This window comes from Paramisgurnus dabryanus, chromosome 4, assembly GCF_030506205.2.
Source record: "Paramisgurnus dabryanus chromosome 4, PD_genome_1.1, whole genome shotgun sequence".
NCBI classification, from domain to species: domain Eukaryota; kingdom Metazoa; phylum Chordata; class Actinopteri; order Cypriniformes; family Cobitidae; genus Paramisgurnus; species Paramisgurnus dabryanus.
Window position 1 is genome coordinate 17,942,365 of NC_133340.1, and position 19,058 is coordinate 17,961,422.

Genomic DNA, 19,058 nt, shown 5'->3' on the forward strand with positions numbered 1-19,058 from the left:
GAAGCACCCTACATACTTCCACATATGAATATACTACAACAGTGATTTCTGAAAGTACAGGACACACTGGACTAAAGCTCTTCATGGTCACTTAGATCCGAAAACCTGAGGTCTGACCCGAGACCCAAGCAGGTTTGGGTCTAAAAGTTTTGCATGTGCCTTAGACACGAATTGGGTATAATATTAGCAGCATCCGGTCTCAGGTTATTTAAATGAATGTATTTTTGCCAAACGGACGCAAAAAGACCCAAACTATCCCACATGTGTGCATCAAATACTTTTCCAAAGAATAGTGACAACCACCTTAAACAACTTTTACACAACTGTACACAAATATACATGTTCCATTGTCTGACAACAGAAGTGTAGAATATACAATGAATAAAAAAATGTTTTAAAGGCATGTGTCTGTATTAAAATATCGTTTGTGACAGTTCAGAGAGTAAGAGAACATGAATCAGATTCGAAGTGCCAATGTAGTCAGGATGCAAATACACATAATGACATCACTGATAGGCTAATTACGTAATGGCAATATCTATAGCGAAGTTTAGCAACTTTCCAAGCAGGCTTTAGCTACTTTTTTATAAAAATAGTGTGGGGTAAATGCTTTTCCATGTTTAAGTGTTATAATTGGGTACCCAGTGCTTCTATGAACCTAGAAAATGTGAAAATGTCAACCCAGTGACTTAGTTTTGGTAACCATTCTCTGCAAGCATGTGAAAAATGTTGCCTCTTTTGTGACGTAGGTAGCGAGTTTCATTACAAAAGTACCGCCCCTTAATCTGCACTATCTAACCACATACTGCCATTAAGTGCTGAAAGAAAAAAAAGACAAAAAAATTGACCACCATTATGGCGATCAGTGCATTTCATCAGCTCATTGCATTTAAAAGGACACACCCAAAAACGGCACATTTTTTCTCACACCTGCCAAGTGTAAATTTTAACATGTTATTATAAATTATCTGTGGAATATTTTGAGCTAAAACTTCACATACGTACTCTGGGGAGTATGTTTTAAAATATTGTTCAAAATATGGTAATGTGGGCCAAAGCACTTGTCCTTCTGTGTGTAAGCAGAAGGTCAGTTTAAAGCAACACTATGTAGTTTTTTTACCTTTAAATAATGTCTCTAAAATTATCAGTAATAGAACAACTTTTAACTGGACAAATTGTACTGTTGCTGCAATCTGAGCAGCCTCCTAGCTGCTACAAGCACACTCTGAAAGTGGCGGTGGAGGGTAGGAAACACAGCCCCGCCCCTCCCCCTGCCTGCAGAAGAGTGTCTGATACCAGGAACTGTTGCGCTTTTCAACCACATGGGGGAGCTGTAAGTCATTTTTACATAGAAACTACATAGTGTTGCTTTAAGAATGTTTCTAGTAATTTTGGCATTTTACATGTTGATTGTAGATCATGGATGATACAGCATCGCTCTATCGCTGTGATCAGGAAACCGTCGAAATTGAGCTTGACCTCAGGATTTATACTTGGTCATAATACTCTTCTCCATTATTTGATGAATTACTGCAGCAACGACTACAAGAAACTGTAAACAAACATTTATTTGACATAATATTTGATTAACCGCTTTCTGTGGGTGGCTATAACCAGGGTGCGATTTGCTGGGGGGGATGCGTGGGATTTCCCCCTTTCTGGTCAATGTATCCCTGCCTCTGCTTAATAATTTTTATCCCCGGTGGGGATAAATTTATCCCCCCCTCAAAGTGATCAGTGCTACTACACTAGTGGCGAGACGGATCACAAAACTTATCACGGATCCGTGGTTTGGATAAAGTCAATTTTGTTTTAAAATGCGCTGCTTTGGCTGGCTCTGATACAGCTGCCGCGCAGCCTCTCTGTATTCACCACTCTGAAGACTTGCTCAATGTCCCACCCACGGCGCTACCTGATTGGTTACAGACCCGGTTACACCTCACGAGTAAAAGCCTATCAACACATGCGAGATGGTTATGGAGCTGTGTGTCGAAACGATGGAAGGCAGCATATTCATCCGCATATTAATAAAGCGAGAATAAACATCACAATCTGATAATCTGTTTATGATGACAAGCAGAGTAAGTGTCCCAGTCACACCACTGAGAATGGCAGAAGTGACACATGATAAATGCAGATGAGGCGTTTAGCGAGGCGCGGGCGCGTCCAGTTTGCGCAAATGAGGCTAATTGACATAATGCATCTGTCTTTTCTATCATTTCACTGTAGCTCAGCATTGCGGTGTAAAGTTAATGTTATTACTTTAAAAGCAGCAGTAAAACTGTTTCTACTGTAATGGTTTAACTTTGCAATCAATACATTGTTCATATATGTTTAAGTTGACACTACGTTGTGCCATACAGTTTTGCCATTCAAGATTTAATTCTTGCGTGTTTTTTCGTTGTGCATGATCACAGTTCATATGTGTGGGGAAAGATAAACTATTAGTGTAAAAATATTGCGTTAGGCTGCTTCATGAGTTAAGAATTTTTTTACAATTCCTGCAAATGCAGTGATGAAGTTAATGTTCTCATGATTTATTTTTATGAATTAAAATGTTTTGAAATGTGCTGTGAACAGACGCATTATGTCAAGAATGATAAAAAATCGTCAATAAGCTCATAATTTGCGCTAAAATAGTCTAAATGTTTAGTTTAAAACCATTTTAAAAAGCTGGTTATTTTGATGTTTCTGCGCAAGTTCAGCAGACAGTGAGGTTCGGGTTTGTTCCGATCAGAGCTCGTGAGCGGAGAGCGCATTTCTGAATATTAGAAATATTTTAATTAGAAATATATATAAAAAAAATATATTATAATGGATTTTTGTTAGGTCGGACAATGATTACCAAATTTTTCTCTCATATTGCTCTTCATAACCACTGAAAACAGTCAAAAAAGTAAAAACTAGTGGTGGGTTCAAAATAACTCATGACGAAATATGGTGAGTACCCACCGTCGCCGAAATCGACGCCTCTGAAAACATCCCCCCCTCTGTTTTTTTCACAAATCGCACCCTGTAACACATCGTTAATTGCTACTGGAAAATAGCGCTCAGTATTTTTTAGCAAGCCTAAATTATTATGTTTCATAGATTCATATCCAGTGTATCTAGCACCTGCTCAGGCTGGTTCTGCAGTAATACTTCGCTCCAAACCACCTACTACAGTCTGTGTGGGTCTGTTTATGTGACTCTGGAAAAATAATTTTTTAAGGATCAGTAATCCAAGATCCCTCCAGACAGACTCACACACACACACACACACACATCGATCGGTCGGTGCCCAGTCTCTCTACACTGTCACCATAGCAACGCTGCAATAAGGGCTGCAGCGGCAACTGAGATCTCTCTCACAGTTTCGCTCATTCGGTTTTTCTCTTTGTTTGTGGTCGGCTTTGCTGTCTGGATACTTTTCTCCTGCTATGATCCATGTCTGAGTTCACAGTAACCATCACACATACACATAGTGTTGTGAAAGCCCTGCGGCCTCGGTCTCTATAGACGGTGCAGTAAAAATATTCCCTGATCCCAGGAGACAGAATCAGACAATTTATCTTACCCTGCTCTTAAATCCAGCCTCGGGCCTCTCTGCAACCTACCTGACAAACCCACACCTCATTCATTACTGCTCTCAAACCATTTAATTTAATACAATAACGCTTTAGTGCACGACTCTCTGGAATATTTAACTGTGATTGGTCTATTGCTGCATTGTCAAATATGTATGCATGTTATGAACCAAAATCATGATTCATCCTTCACTACACAACTTTCTCCACTCAAATCTTTAAAATTAGATTTTTTAATTTAAAATGAATCTGCCTACAAAAACCCCCCACCTGCAACCAACTAGCTAGACGTAAACCTCAACACTCAGCGCTTTGGCTTTGTCATTGGCTGTTTTTTAGGTACATAGGCTGTTAACTACTAAGTCAATATCCTAACAGAGATACCTGTAAAGCCTCATAAGTGACTGATGTAAAATACTCAACATCAACAACTGAAAATAGCACTCGGCATAGAATAGCCATATCTGCCTAGAATATCGCAACTTTAAATTTTCCGTCGGTCTTAGTAGTACACAGTGTAACTACAGAAGAGTCAAGTTTTAAATAGGAAAAATATTGACACTCTTTGGTTATATTTTAGCGCAATGCAAATGGTCTAATCAGATTCAATGGATTGTGCTAAGATATGCTAAAAGTGGTAGCGCCAGACCCAAAGATTGGCTGAATGGATTAAAAATCAAATGTTTTACTTTAGGGGAGGTGGAAAATAAACATATTTTCAAAAAAAGTGGAGTGTCCCTTTAAGACAAGGCATGTGCAAATTCATAATTTAACACCATTGCTGAGTATTTTCTCCATAAAACTGGAGTCATTATCGCGGTTTAAAATCATGAAAACGTAACCAAACATATCACAGTTGACATATCACATTTTGGCTGCCATGTCATCACACATCTTTGAAGGACATCTTAATCTGAAGGATGCTTCGAAGGCAGTCTCTGTTTTATGCTCTTCATTGAGCCACTTTTGAAGGATGCATGAACTGTATTTAAATTAATTACAATGTTAAACTGTAAATTCTGTATAAAACTGGTAGACCAAAAACAGTTGATATATGATTCTCGTTTACAGTACTGAATTAATGGAAAGTTGTAATAACTTTTTTTGTGGTGATACTTGCATTACCTTCAACTTCTAACTTAAAAATGTTCATGACAAGACCATGGGGGCGGGGACTGTTATTACATTACCGTGGACACTTATTTGACCTTATTCTTATTCTTGTGTTTAAAGTTGTTGGACTCAAACCTTGAACTGTCAAAAGGACTGTACTAGGAAGAAAATGATGCATCCTCGCATTTGAGAAACCATCCATTATGTTTGGATGCCACAGGCAGCGTGAGTGCTGTAACCTGTCAATATCAGCACTAAAAGATCAGTGCTGCACACGCACAGTTCATGTATGCATTGTGTGAAACCAAACTTATATGGCAGTTATGTGTCTGAAACTGCCGAATGTAGCATCTATTTACATATATCTATAGTCCAAGGTGATGCAAGGAAAATGAGAACATTTTTGACTACAGACTTTACAATACAGCTCCTATAAGCAGTTCTTTGAGGTTTAGGACAGAGTTCATGAATGCAATTCTGACATGTGACAACGCATTTAGGTCATTTAAAGTTAAGATGACAGAATGATACTCCTGCACCTGTCTCAGTTTCCTTATGAGCTTCTGTACCACACACACTCTTACCCATGATTCCCTGATGGAAAAGTGACTTATGCAAATAACACTTACTTTAGTAGAGGCAAACACGGCAGACTGCCACGCCCACAGACATACATTTAAAGCTCAAACACCAAGTCTAAAAAACACCAAAACATCATGCACATACGGTACAGCCTGACCAACATATTATAAAGCATTACAACATTAGAAATATTGCTATGCTACTTATTTTATATTAAGGATTATTCCCAAGCTGAATACATGTACTACAGGGGTCTAAAATCCTTACTAGTGATTTTTTTTCTGCATTACAAATTACATTATCAACAGACAAGATGATTTATAGAAACACTGAAAATTATCTTAATATTTAAACAAAAATTGTTGGTCCATGTTCTCCAATTGGATATGAGAATGCTCTAGAAACTTGTGTGCTTCAGTGGAACAAAGTAGATCTGACCTCTTGTATGAAGGACTTTACATGGTCAATGACAAACATTTGCTTAAATTTGATTAGTGACCTAGAATTGTGCAGAAAGGTTTACATAATGTTACATTTTTCAAAATGCTTACTTGATTATTTAGGTTAATTATTAAACACAGTAACTACTATCCATATCAGCAAAACAGAATATGATTTTTGTGGTATTGTCTATCTTTCATAAGGCTCTGTGTTAGTGGCTGAAATTTAATGTTGCGATTAAAACCAGTGTTTTTTCACTTCTCTATAGTTTTGAGGAATTAAACCCAACAGAGTTGTTCATCTGGAGAGCTTCCAAAATCCTTATTGCACAAACACCGACTGTTAGTTTGTGTGTAATGATCAGGGTAGAGTAATTGCTATAATTCACCCTCATGCCGAGAAAACTCCTCTTTCCGAATTGTCGCTATAAACAAACACACCACACTCATCAATGCTCTACACAACACTGACAAATGCACAAAGAGGAAAATCAAAACCTGGAAAATGCAGAAAGTGCCATGCTAAAATTTAAAAAATTAAAGTGGGTTTAGTCCATTAGTATCAGCAGCCAGAAAAAAAAACCTTAAAGGGGACAGAGAATGAAAAACCATTTTTACCTTGTCTTTGTTGAATAATGGTAGTCTACCCAAATTCACAAACATACAAAAAGTGCTAAACATGCTAAACATCTCAGTCTCATAGAAATTCCTCTTTTAGAAATGTCAGCCAGAATACGGCCCAATCTGAAAAACTGATGCTTAAAGGGGTCATATGATGAAAATGTTAGCATTGCCACTTTGTAGGTTTGAGCAAAAATGTGTCGTTTTGGGTGTGTTTTTTAAAATGCAAATGAGCGGATGAAGTGCAAACACTGATCACAATGATGGTGGTTTGTTGTAATTGAAACTCTATTGTGCTGTCAAGTCCAAAAATGTGTCGTTTTGGGTGTGTTTTTTAAAATGCAAATGAGCGGCTGAAGTGCAGATACTAATCACAATGATGGTGGTTTGTTGTAATTCAAACTCTATTGTGCTGTCAAGTCCTTCCTTTCTCTTTCTTTCTCTCTGCACTAAACGGCAGTGCAGTGGTTGGAGAGTTCACATTAAGGAGGCGGTATTATTCTAATAAGATATCCTTATGACATCATAATGAAAGCCAAATTTCAATGACCTATTTTTGCTCACACCTACAAAGTGGCAATGCTAACATTTTCATCATATGACCCCTTTAAGACATCACAGACATCTAACTGCCCCTCCACTTTAAAATAATTGGCTACATTTTTTGAGTGGCAGCAAAGTCAGCCAATCAGTAATGAGATTGCAAGTTAAACCAGTAGGGGGAGCCAAATAGGTGCAAAACCACTTGTTTAAAACTCCCCACCCTAATAGAGCTATCTGAGAGAGGTTTTTAGGAAGCTTCTAAGGCATTACAGACCCAAACAAAACTTTTTTTGTCTACATGTCACATCACAGAACAAGGATAAATACTCCATTCAATCATTCTATGTCACCTTTAATATGATCTGGATAATAATCAAAAACATCGCAATGTGCTCTGCTCAATCTGTGCAGTCATACCAAACACTGTAACCTAATTTACATCTCAATCAATATTTAACAAGAAAAATCTGGATCATACAAAATAAAGCTACATGCACAATGAGAGCAGGAATATCATAACGAAACACTACAACATGCAACCAGTTACATGTTAGGTCTATAATACCAAGAATAATACCAGTTGCTCAGTTGGTACACCACCCCAAAGGTGTTCAGTTTTAGCGACAGGTTTCCATTTAAAGCCAACCACATAAGCCATAAATATCGTGACTATGTGACTAAACACACTGGAGCCACAAGAATATGACATCATGACAGCGTGATTGGCTGATGGCACTATATGAATATATCAAACACTTTACTAATGACCACTGCAGCAGACAGTGACAAATATAAATCTAATTCATGATTTTTAAAACATTTGGGCAAATTTCAATCAGAAGTGAGCATCCTTATGTCCTACTCACTTAATAGGACAGAGTCCCTAAAGTGGGATCTCTAGAGGGAGAGGGGCAATTGGGATAGCCGTTTGGAATACCCTTGGCAAAGGGAGTAATAAAAACAATGTCACTTTCTCTTTATCTGGCATCCCCTGCTAAAGTATAGCCTTCACGGGTGCAAATTTGACATTTAAATCCACCCCTTATATATAATTTCATTAAGTTTGTGTACATTTCAATAACTGTCAATAGAGAAAGATCCTTTTGGAAGCAGAGTTGTGTACTTATGCCATCTAGTAGCAGAGGCTTCCCAGCTAAAAGAGAAAAGTTCTAGGAACGTTCCTTGAACGTTTTCAACGTTCCCCAAAACATTCTGCCAACACAAAAAGTGTCCAGTTTTTTAAAAGTTTTAAGAATGTTTCTTGGTTGTCTGAACGTTAGAGAAACTTTACACTTCACCATTTCAAACTTTATGACAATATCATGTTTTAATTATCACACAATGTTTAAAACAACTGTTTTCTATATTAACTTTTTTGCTTGTTATGTAAATGATAGAGAAACATTGCATTTTATAATTTTTTACGGTAATAAAACAATGTTTCTGAATTTCGTTAAAAATATTGCTGTAGAAAACACAATTCACAATTAGGCTAAGCCATTGATGTTTGGTTTCATTTAAAGTCGCCATTATGGTGATCAGTGTTTGTTTTAGTTGGAAAATATGAGACAAACTTATGATGGACACTTACGATGTCGGCATAACGTTTTTGGGAACATTGGAAACTTTCAAGAAAAGTTCTTAGAACTTTTTTCTTTCTGTCTCTACCAAGAAGAAAACCTATTGTATGACTGCTTGGCTGCAAAAGCAGAAAGACAAAGAATACTTGAATGAAATTATAACTGTAGTTATTTATCACTATTTTCAAATCAGGTATTGCTTATTCAGCCACCATTTATTATCTGTTCCATTATAAACACGTCAACATACATATTAAAATGAAGACATAACAGACTTTTTCTTTAAAAAAATAAAAAATATTACACTGTAAAAGTAATTTTTTTTTAATTTGTTAAGAAAGTTAGCATTATCTAAGTATATTTCTACTTTAAAACGTCATGTTTATTTCAATGACTTACTGGCAGTTTATTTATAATTATTTGTGTTCAAATACATTCATAATTTTAAATGAGATTGCTCAAGTAATATTAACTTGTGTTTTGTCATCCAAATGTATTGGTGGGGAAAAACGACAAACGCAAGTAAAAGATAAGTCCTAACCCAGATAATAGATGTGCATGACTACTTAACAGAGAAAAGCTATAAGAATGTTCCTTGAAAGTTCCCAATGTTCCCAAAAACGTTCTGCCAGCATAGAAAGTGTCTAGTTTTTTTGTTTTATTTAAAATCACCATTATGGGGATCAGTGTTTATATTAGTTGGACTCTTGTCCGGGTAATGCAATCATTAAATTAGGCGATGATCTTAACAAATTACATGTCATCCAGGACTCCCAGCATGTATGGTGGCATGGATAAATAATTTTCTTGTCACCATTGTTGAGATTTATACTCTGATTCTTGATGTTTGCTTCCCAAATACATTACTTAAATTCCTATGTAAATTATTTCCATATAATTGTGTTTAGCCTTTACCTGACAATTTCTTTATATTTAATAGCCTTTTCTGAGTGAAATTTGTCAAGTAAATCCTACTCCAATTTTGTCAGTGTAGCAAAAGGACGGTATTCCGAATAAAACATTTAATGTTTGCAAACGGGGTTATCCACAAATACAGGATTTTTCTGATTTAACTGACTTATTGGGATCATTTTGTTGTGTAGCTAGGCCAATACACATACACTTATCTAAATGCATGAAAGAACGATGCGAGATGGTGTTGGGTGGGGAGAGATGGTGGTGTGTCAGAATGCACCAGCAGACACTGGCGCCAGCACATTTAAACACCGCTCACGCGCAGCATCACTCGGCTAGCCTTTGGCCTGTAACTCAATTTAATGATAAACGACTAGAACATGTACTGTATGTGGATGTGTGTGTTCAGAATAATTCTGTACGTGCTGTGTGCATGCGCCCACGTTGTGTAGCATCTATATTCACAATGTCTGCTAATACATGCGCATCTATGTGTGTAACAGATACAGAGAAGCTGTTACTGAACACACGCCGTTCATTCTTACCTTATGCTTTTGCCGTATCCAACCTACATTCTCTCCTCTTTTCTCTCCACTCCTTCCCGATTCAATCTTCTCTCCTCTTTTCCTCCCGTGTCGCCAGAATGCATCAAGATTAAAATTTAATCAGCTGCCATCTTCCAGACGAATAAAGGGCCTAACATAATATTCCGATAAAAAAAATCCACCTAAAGATCGTCGCTGGAGTGTAACGCATACAGTAGTATGAATAAATAAAAATCGGAAGACGGAATTATCCAGTATGAACACAGTCTCCTGATATTGTCAATAAGACAAAATTACAATTAAGCATCCATTACTGTAGATAAGAAATGATTCGGTTTATTAGTCATCATGAGCGGAACAGAAATAATTCGGTTCGATTATGCCGAACCGCTCTGGATCAATGGTGCTGATTTAGAGGCATGTCGCCTTCAAGAGATGAACTGTTGATCGTCAAGGGTATTGCAATAAGACGACGAGGTGAGAATGAGCTTCTTCTGATGGACGGGGATGTCGATTTCGAAAACTGAAAATTAAAATAATAACTGCAACAACGTGAAGATAAAAATGAGATGAGGTAAAAATATTTGCGTCATAAAATCCTTCCTGGCGCCGCTCCCCATCCACGGCAACACATCCAGGGCTGATTCTTTTCTGATGCACTGGTAATTTTCATGGAAAATCAAAACCAGTGTTAACAAATTACTAGAAGACTGAGCTGAGGTAAAATAATGCGCGTCAATGGATGCGGACGCAGAAAATCTATTCGACGCCTCACCCCGTCCACATGAATCGAACAGCGATAACAACGGCTTTCATCCGTAACAAATAAAACGAATGATCAACAACATCCCCGATAATAAACGTAGAAACCCCTCGTGGACAACCGTGATGAAAAGCACGGCCTGCGCAGAACGATGGCTGATGAATAAATAGCACACTTATTACGCGATTTTTTTTTGGCGTTTATATTAAATAAGATAACGCTACGTTAGCATCCACAGTCACCAGGTTACAGGGCGACGAATTCTTTGTTTTTATAATCACTCAATCGGTGGAGCTCAGAACAGAAGAGCTCGTGATCGCGGCCAGATGTTACGGAGGCAATAAAGGAGCGCGATGGGGAAGGCTTTTCCAGATGCAGAAGATCCCAGCAGATATCAACAGATCAATATGGAAGATGCGGCTGTCGTCGATCCCGCCGCTGCATACAGCAGAGACACAAGGCGACGACGCTATGCGTCGAGAACGAAAAACATGGCCCTCGGCGTTTTGATAAAAAATAAGCAAAATCAGTTCATTGTGGATCCGTGCCGGTTCCTGTCGGGGAAGAAATGCTATTCCCCTTTGCGCTGGATGCGGCAGGCGTGACCAGGAGTCTCTCTCTCTCTCTCTCTCTCTCTCTCTCTCAATCTCTCTCCCTCTCTCTAAATATAATTTGTATAAATATAATTTGTATATATCATAGGGATAGATAGGTAGATAGATAGATAGATAGATAGATAGATAGATAGATAGATAGATAGATAGATAGATCAAAGGGAACGTGAATGAAAGCGTGCATATCAATATTTTACTGGCAGTTTTACTAAGGTAAGGATGAGCAATATCACAGGGCTCAAAAATAATTCCATTGTCATCGTTTATCATTTGCGTGAGGAAGGCTGCATTACATTCATGCAAATCTCTCTAAAATTCTTCCAATGTCCCAGTGATCGACTGGATGATCGTATTTTTGCATGTTAACAATCATTTGCATATAGCCTTGGTCACTTAAATAGAATCCGTGTATCAATATGTATCAACCACAGCATCACAATGCAAATGCACACCAACTTTAGATTTTTTTGTGAGGTAATTTCCCTTCTGGATAACTTCACATTTGCCACTGGGACCTTTATGCTAACCTTTCATGTTATACACAGATAGATTATTGAGAGAGATTATGAGAGAATGCAAAGTCTTATGGAAATGTAATGAACTCCTTCTATTATTTAAAATTCATCTCGGGGAAACCTCGAAAAGCTGCTTTATAAAATTGTAAAACTGCAAATTATAGGGAAAGACAAAAGGGACAAAATATAACAGACTCATGAATTATTTTGGGTTTTTTAAATCAAAACATAATTCCCACAGTTACATTTGTGTTGTTTTATAGTTTTGATGAGTTATTATTCTGAAATGTGGAAACTATCTAAAATTAGTAAATGTTTCCAAACTTTTGACCTGTGTTGTTGTTTAATGCTACCTATTATTGCTACTGTGTGATGAGACTTAAGTTATATTTGAATTAATTGTTGTGAGAATAAATTGATTACATACCTAAAATTATTATAGACAAGTGTAGCCTCAATAATCCCGCAGGTGTTTCTCACTAAACACATTCACCTCTAGATGGCGCTGTTTGTCGAGGAATCAGATTTACTGGCTCGTCTCTCCCACTAAAACTATATGTGAACATCTCCCTCTAGTGGCGCAGATCATGATCGCATCCTCAGGTGGCTCGGAGCAGATTGTTCTGTTATTGCTGTGCATTTCTCATGTAGTGTAAAACGGTAAACTGAGATGGAGTGAATTATTTTTTATGGACTGATATACAGACATTTTAAAGGGGTCATATTATGAGATTTTTTAAGATGTAAAATAAATCTTTTGTGTCCACAGAGTGCCTATGTGAAGTTTAGCTCAAAATACCCCACACAGATAATTTATTATAACATAAGTAAAAGCGGATAAACGTCGCTCTTGAATCGTGACAGATAAAACTCAGAGTTTCAGACAAATTCTTCTTACAAAACTGAATGCGGGACGGATGAGAAACCAACATTTGCAATAGTGGTGAGTTTATAAAGGGTTATGTTAGGATGTGTTGTCATGTCATTAGATGTGGATGAGTCTAATGACACAAAGCGAAGATGTGTGTACAGTAAATACATATACTGTAAATATCTATTTCAGGTAAATCAGCTTGTTAGGCAGGTCTTTATGCAGTAAGTAACTCAAAACAGATTGGATTAGTTAATTCTAAAAAGTGAACTGACACTCAGCATCAAGTCTTTCTTACGGGATGCACATTTATAATATTATACAGCAGATACATATTTCTTGGTAAGTTTTGTGATCTTTATAATGATATTAATTGTAACATATACAGTATGCCTTAGATATTATAGTTATATGTTGTAATTGCTTAATTTTTCTTGTGACAGTTTACTGGAAAGTATATAAAAATCCCACATCAGTGGTAATAATGAGATTTACTTTCCTTGATAAAATAATAAGAGTCTGGCTGAGTAGCTGTACAAATTCTAACTTTAAAAATCAGACAAATGCAGTTGTGTTGGTGAAGGAGAAAAGTAGCTGTCAGTCACAATTAGAGCTTTTTAATCTCAAATCTTTTTTTGTCTGTAATGTATGTGCATTCTTTGTTGATTAAACATATATGTATTTGTGTTTGGTCAACAATTTCTGTGGGTGACACTGAATTTATGTACAAATAGGATATAAAAACTCAGCAAGGTCTATTTCTGCAGCAAAGTCATCACTATAAACACAAATATTCTATTTCACATCAATGTACAGATGGAATCCAAATGAGTATATCTGCTATATGTACATGTTTAAAGTTAACTGTTTATGTGCAGGTGTAATAGTTACAGAGATAAAGAAGAGAAACACAGCATCTAAAACTGAACTCTGTATGAAGAGTGAGGAGGGGCACCACTTTAAAAATGAGTCTTGATATAAAGATGAAGGAGGACACAGAAACATCTTCAGTGCTCAGTTGTGTGTCTATGAAGAGTAATGAATCAATGCATCTAGTTCCCCCTAATCTCAGTGATAAAGCAATGACCTCTGACCTCAGGCAGCTCTGCACAGAACCAAACCTGCTGGAGGAGACTGAAGACCTTCATCAGCATTCTCATGAACCAGTAGATGATGTTCTGCAGAGAGTCAAAGATCAACACAAAACCATCATGAAGAACAAGTATGAGAGTTTATTTGAGGCAATTAAACTCCAAGAGAATCAAACTCACCTGAAGAGGATTTACACACAACTGTACATCATAGAGGGAGAGAGTGAAGGAGTGAATGAAGAACATGAGGTTTTACACATGGAGAAAAACACCAGAACACAACACTTACAAGACACAACAATCTACTGCAATGACATCTTTAAACCCTTACCTGAACCAGAATATAAAACTGAGAAAAGAAGAGAGAGGAAAGACAAAATCAAGAGCGTTCTTACTAAAGGCATCGCTGGAATTGGAAAAACCGTCTCTGTACAGAAGTTCATTCTGGATTGGGCAGAAGGAACGGCCAATCAGGATGTAGATTTCATGTTTGTGCTTCCGTTTCGAGAGCTGAACTTGATTCAAGATGATCAGTACAGTCTTCACAAACTTCTGCTTGACTTTTATCCTGAACTTCAAGATCTGGACTCAAAGATTTATGATGAGTGTAAAGTTGTGTTCATCTTTGATGGTCTGGATGAAAACAGAATGACACTGATGTTTTCAGATGCTAAGAAAGTTTCTGAGGTGACTGAGACTTCATCAGTGCCTGTGTTGATAGCAAACTTCATAAAAGGAGATCTGCTTCCTTCTGCTTTCATCTGGATCACCTCCAGACCAGCAGCAGCCAATCAGATCCCATCTAAATACATCAACCGTCTCACAGAAATACAGGGATTCAATGACGATCAGAAGGAGGAATATTTCAGGAAGAGAATCAGTGATGAACATCAAGCCAGCAGAATCATCTCACACGTCAGAAGATCAAGAAGTCTCCACATCATGTGTCACATACCAGTCTTCTGTTGGATCTCATCCACTGTGCTTCAAAACATCCTGAAACAAGACAATGAGAGAACAGAAATCCCTAAAACTCTGACTGAAATGTACATCCACTTCCTGCTGATTCAGATGAATATGAAGAATGAGAAGTATGATGAGAGAGATCCAGAGAAACTCCTGCAGTCCAACAGAGAAGTGATTGTCAAACTGTCTGAACTGGCTTTCAAACAGCTGATGAAGGGTAATGTGATGTTTTATGAGGAGGAGCTGAGAGAGTCTGGCATAGACATCACTGACGCCTCAGTGTATTCTGGGATTTGTACTGAGATCTTTAAGGAGGAATCTGTGATGCATCAGAGGAAAATCTACTGCTTCATACATCTCAGCTTTCAGGAGTTTCTGGCTGCATTTTATGCGTTTTACTATTATGTCATAAAAAATGTCGACACAATAAAGTTTCTTGATGTTGTTCATAGTCTGCACAGAAAGACCATAGATAAAGCTCTTCAGAGTGAAAATGGACATCTGGATCTTTTCCTGCGATTCCTGCTGGGCATCTCACTGGAGTCCAATCAGAGACTCTTACAGGATCTACTGACACACACGGTGGACACCTCAGAAACAATCAGGGAAACTATTACATATATCAAAGACAAAATCAAGCATGAACAGGGTCTCTCAGCTGAAAGATCCATCAATCTGTTTCTGTGTCTTCTTGAAGTGAATGATCAGACTCTGTACAGAGAGATTGAGGAGTTTGTGAGATCAGACAAACACTCAGAGAAGAAACTCTCTGCTGCTCACTGTTCAGCAATAGCCTACATGCTTCAGATGTCAGAGGAGGTGCTGGATGAGCTGAATCTGAAGAAATACAACACAACAGAGGAGGGAAGAAGAAGACTCATACCAGCTGTCAGCAACTGCACACGAGCTATGTGAGAGTTTTATATTGTACATTTATTTCTACATGTTACTTCTTATAAAGCCAATATTGTGGAAGCGTCAATAAATGGGTATTTTATTCTTTTTTTACTTTCTTTAGACTTGCTGATTGTAATCTCACTGCCAAGTCCGGTGAAATTGTGGCTTCATGTCTTCAATCCTTAAACTCCTCTGTGAGAGATCTGGACCTGAGTAACAATGACCTGCAGGATTCAGGAGTGAAGCTCATCTCTGATGCTCTCAAGAGTCCAGACTGTAAACTAGAGATAATGAGGTATTTATCTCTAGATACTGATTTACTGATTTATAACTAAAGAGGATGAACTGACTGATGTTGATGTGTGATCTCTCTGTAGATTATCAGGTTGTATGGTGACAGATGAAGGTTGTTGTTATTTGGCTTCAGCTCTGAGTTCAAACCCATCATCACACCTGAGAGAGCTGGATCTGAGCTACAATCACCCACAACACTCAGGACGGCAGATGCTCTCTCAGTGTACACTGGACAAACTCAAGTATGAACTGAAACACTAATGATGACTGCATTTTTTAAAGACCTAACCCAGTTAGCAAGTAACCATTAAATGTTAAATATAAAAAATTGTTGATTTTTCAATGTTAATCCCATTGAATCAATATCCAGTTTGCACCCTCCATTTATATTAAAAAATATGTACATTTCAACAAACTGACATTATGGTGATCAGTGTTTGCTTTAGTTTGGCCTGTGACTATTGTGTTTTAAAGGGGCCATAACACAAAAAACAGACTTTTTCCATGTTTTAGAGCTATAATTGGGTTCTATCAACCTAGAAAATGTGAAAAAGAACAACCCAGTAACTTAGTTTTGGTAAACCATTCTCTGCAAGCATTGGATAATTAGGTAATTGTAATAATACCACCCTCTTAATCCGCCCTTTCCAACTATGGCACTGCCATTTAGTACAGAGAGAAATCATTTTTTTTTATTACCTTTATCCAAAGCAATTTACAATGCATTTAAAGTACTCTACAATTTGATTTATTCTTTAAATATCTGTTTACTATTGTGTTTATTTATATTTTGTTTTTAAGTTTGGATCACGGAGAGCCTATCCGGATTTCAACAGGACTAAAAAAATGTAAGTCCTCATTCTCACATGTGCACATTTACTATAGTCCGGGTATAGGCAAGTTCGGTCCTACAGAGCCGCAGTCCTGCAGAGTTTAGTTACAACCCTAATCAAACACACCTGAACAAGCTAATCAATGTCTTTAGGAATTAGAAATCAGGTTAGATTATCAGTGCTTAGGCTAAAATATGCAGGACTGCGGCTCTCTAGGACCGAACTTGCCTACCCCTGCTATAGTCAATGTTGTAATATCTTACAGTTGTTATAATGCTCTAAATTTGTGTTCAGATGCCTGTGATCTCACACTGGATCCAAACACAGCATACAACCATCTCATACTGTCTAAGGACAACAGAAATGTGAAACATGTTGATGATCCACAGCCGTATCCTGATCATCCAGACAGATTTAAAGATATTTGGCAGGTTCTGTGTAAAGAGAGTTTGACTGGACGCTGTTACTGGGAAGTTGAATGGGATAACTGGACTCGTATAGCAGTGACATATAAAGAAATCAACAGCAAAACAGTGAAAAGTTTGTTTGGGCTTGATGAAAAGTCCTGGTGTCTTTTCTGTACTGATGAAGGATTTACCACCTGGCACAATACTAAGAAAACAGACATACCTCCTCCTTCACTTCCATCTAATAGAGTAGGAGTTTATCTGGACTGGTCAGCGGGCACTCTGTCCTTCTACAGTGTCTCTGATACACAAACACTCACACACTTACACACAATCAACACAACATTCACACAACCTCTGTATGCGGGATTTACGATTCGTTACAGAGCATCTCTGTGTCAGATTGTGAGCAATCATTCAGAGCAGGCAGCTTAGCAAATAGTAACAAAAACTAGGGTTCACATGTGGTCTTTTAAAAGTACTTCTGTAAAAAGAAATGGCCTATTTAATTTGTCAGTATAGCAAGTACCCAGATAGCATGCAAACCATTGAAACAATGTTAAAAACAGTTGATTTGTCAATGTTAACTGCATTGATTCAATATAAGGTTTGCACCCTCCATTAATATTGAAAAAAGATTGAGATTTCAACAAATTGCCATTATTGTGATCAGTGTTTGCTTTAGTTGGGTCCTTGACTCATGACATTCACTAAGTTAAATCTTTCTTTTCTTATTTTTGTGTTTGTATGTGTTTATGTAGAAATACATGTGCAATGGAAAAGAAAGATGTGTTTCAAAGTTAAGTTGAAACTTGCTTTTTGTGAAGAAGTCAAGATTATATAAAATTAAGCTGCTTTACATGATTATGTTGATCCATTTTTGACATTTATAATTGTTTTGATTTGTAAATACACTGTGACAAGACAAACAGAAAGATTGCTGACACCTTCAGACATCATTACTCATCCTACAAATCTCAACAATGGTGACAATCATCAAACAAATTCATATAAAACGATCAACTGCAATGCATGCTGGGAGTTATAAATTTGTTTAGTACTATGATGATACCCAGCATGCATTGCAGCATGAAGCTTTCTTTTGTTGATCATCACCATTGATGAGATTCATAGACCGATTCATGATGTCAGAGATAGATTGGGTACAGTAGTTTAACTTTTTAAATGTGTTTTTGTAATCCTCAAAATAACAGACCTGACACTGTCTCCAACTAGTACTGTAAAATTATTTTTTTGCATACATTTTTCTCTGCTACATCAACATTGACAGTAAAAAATTGCTTTGTATGTTATGTTATAAGTTATGTTCTTGTTTGTTCATTACACCTCTGTTTTGTAAGGTTTAAAACAGAGTTCCTATACTTTTCTTCAGTGTCATGCTTAATTGTGAGTGTTTGTTGTAATGTGGGGAGAGGATTTTTTCTCTGTGGTGCGGTTGCGCACGTTGTGTAAAGCGTGAACATTGGCCTATGGGTGCTTGTGTGAATAAAGCCTTCAGCAAGAGTTCTGTTATAAATTAATGTCTGGACATTTTTCTTGGATGTTACAATATGTTTTAAAAATATTCTGCCATGAGAATCTGGCAAGATGTCTTTGTATCTCGCTGTTGCCACATTTACACCTAAAAGGGTCATATTATGAAATATTTCTAAGATGTAAAATAAGTGTTTGGTCTCCCCAGGGAACATATGTAAAGTTTTAGCTCAAAATACTTTACAGATAATTAATTTTAGCATGTTAAAATTGCCACTTTGTAGGCCTGAGCAAAAATGTGCTGTTTTTTAGTCAGAGCTGATGGTGTAGTGGGCAGCGCTCTGACATGTGGTGCTTTTGCACTTACGGCGACCACAGTTCAATTCCCGGCTCATGGTCATATGCCGA

The 19,058-nt window shown here is 37.3% G+C and overlaps 2 protein-coding genes across 3 annotated transcripts in view; one reads left to right on the forward strand and one right to left on the reverse strand.

The window, feature by feature from the left end:
* The window catches only part of LOC135750626 (adhesion G protein-coupled receptor L1-like), a 49,174-nt gene extending 37,936 nt beyond the window's left edge, over positions 1-11,238 (reverse strand). For both annotated transcript variants that reach the window (XM_065269549.2, XM_065269548.2), the window contains exon 1: positions 9,906-11,238. The gene's annotated coding sequence lies outside the window, so the exon portion shown is untranslated. The remainder of the gene's footprint in view (positions 1-9,905) is intronic.
* A 168-nt stretch (positions 11,239-11,406) lies between these two features.
* On the forward strand, positions 11,407-18,620 carry LOC135750630 (NLR family CARD domain-containing protein 3-like). The gene is made up of 6 exons (XM_065269559.2): positions 11,407-13,010; positions 13,547-15,636; positions 15,744-15,917; positions 16,000-16,158; positions 16,718-16,764; positions 17,044-18,620. Exons 2-6 carry the CDS (start codon positions 13,634-13,636, stop codon positions 17,589-17,591), a joined length of 2,931 nt encoding a protein of 976 aa, XP_065125631.1. The 5' UTR covers positions 11,407-13,010; positions 13,547-13,633; the 3' UTR covers positions 17,592-18,620.
* Positions 18,621-19,058: the final 438 nt, after the last annotated feature.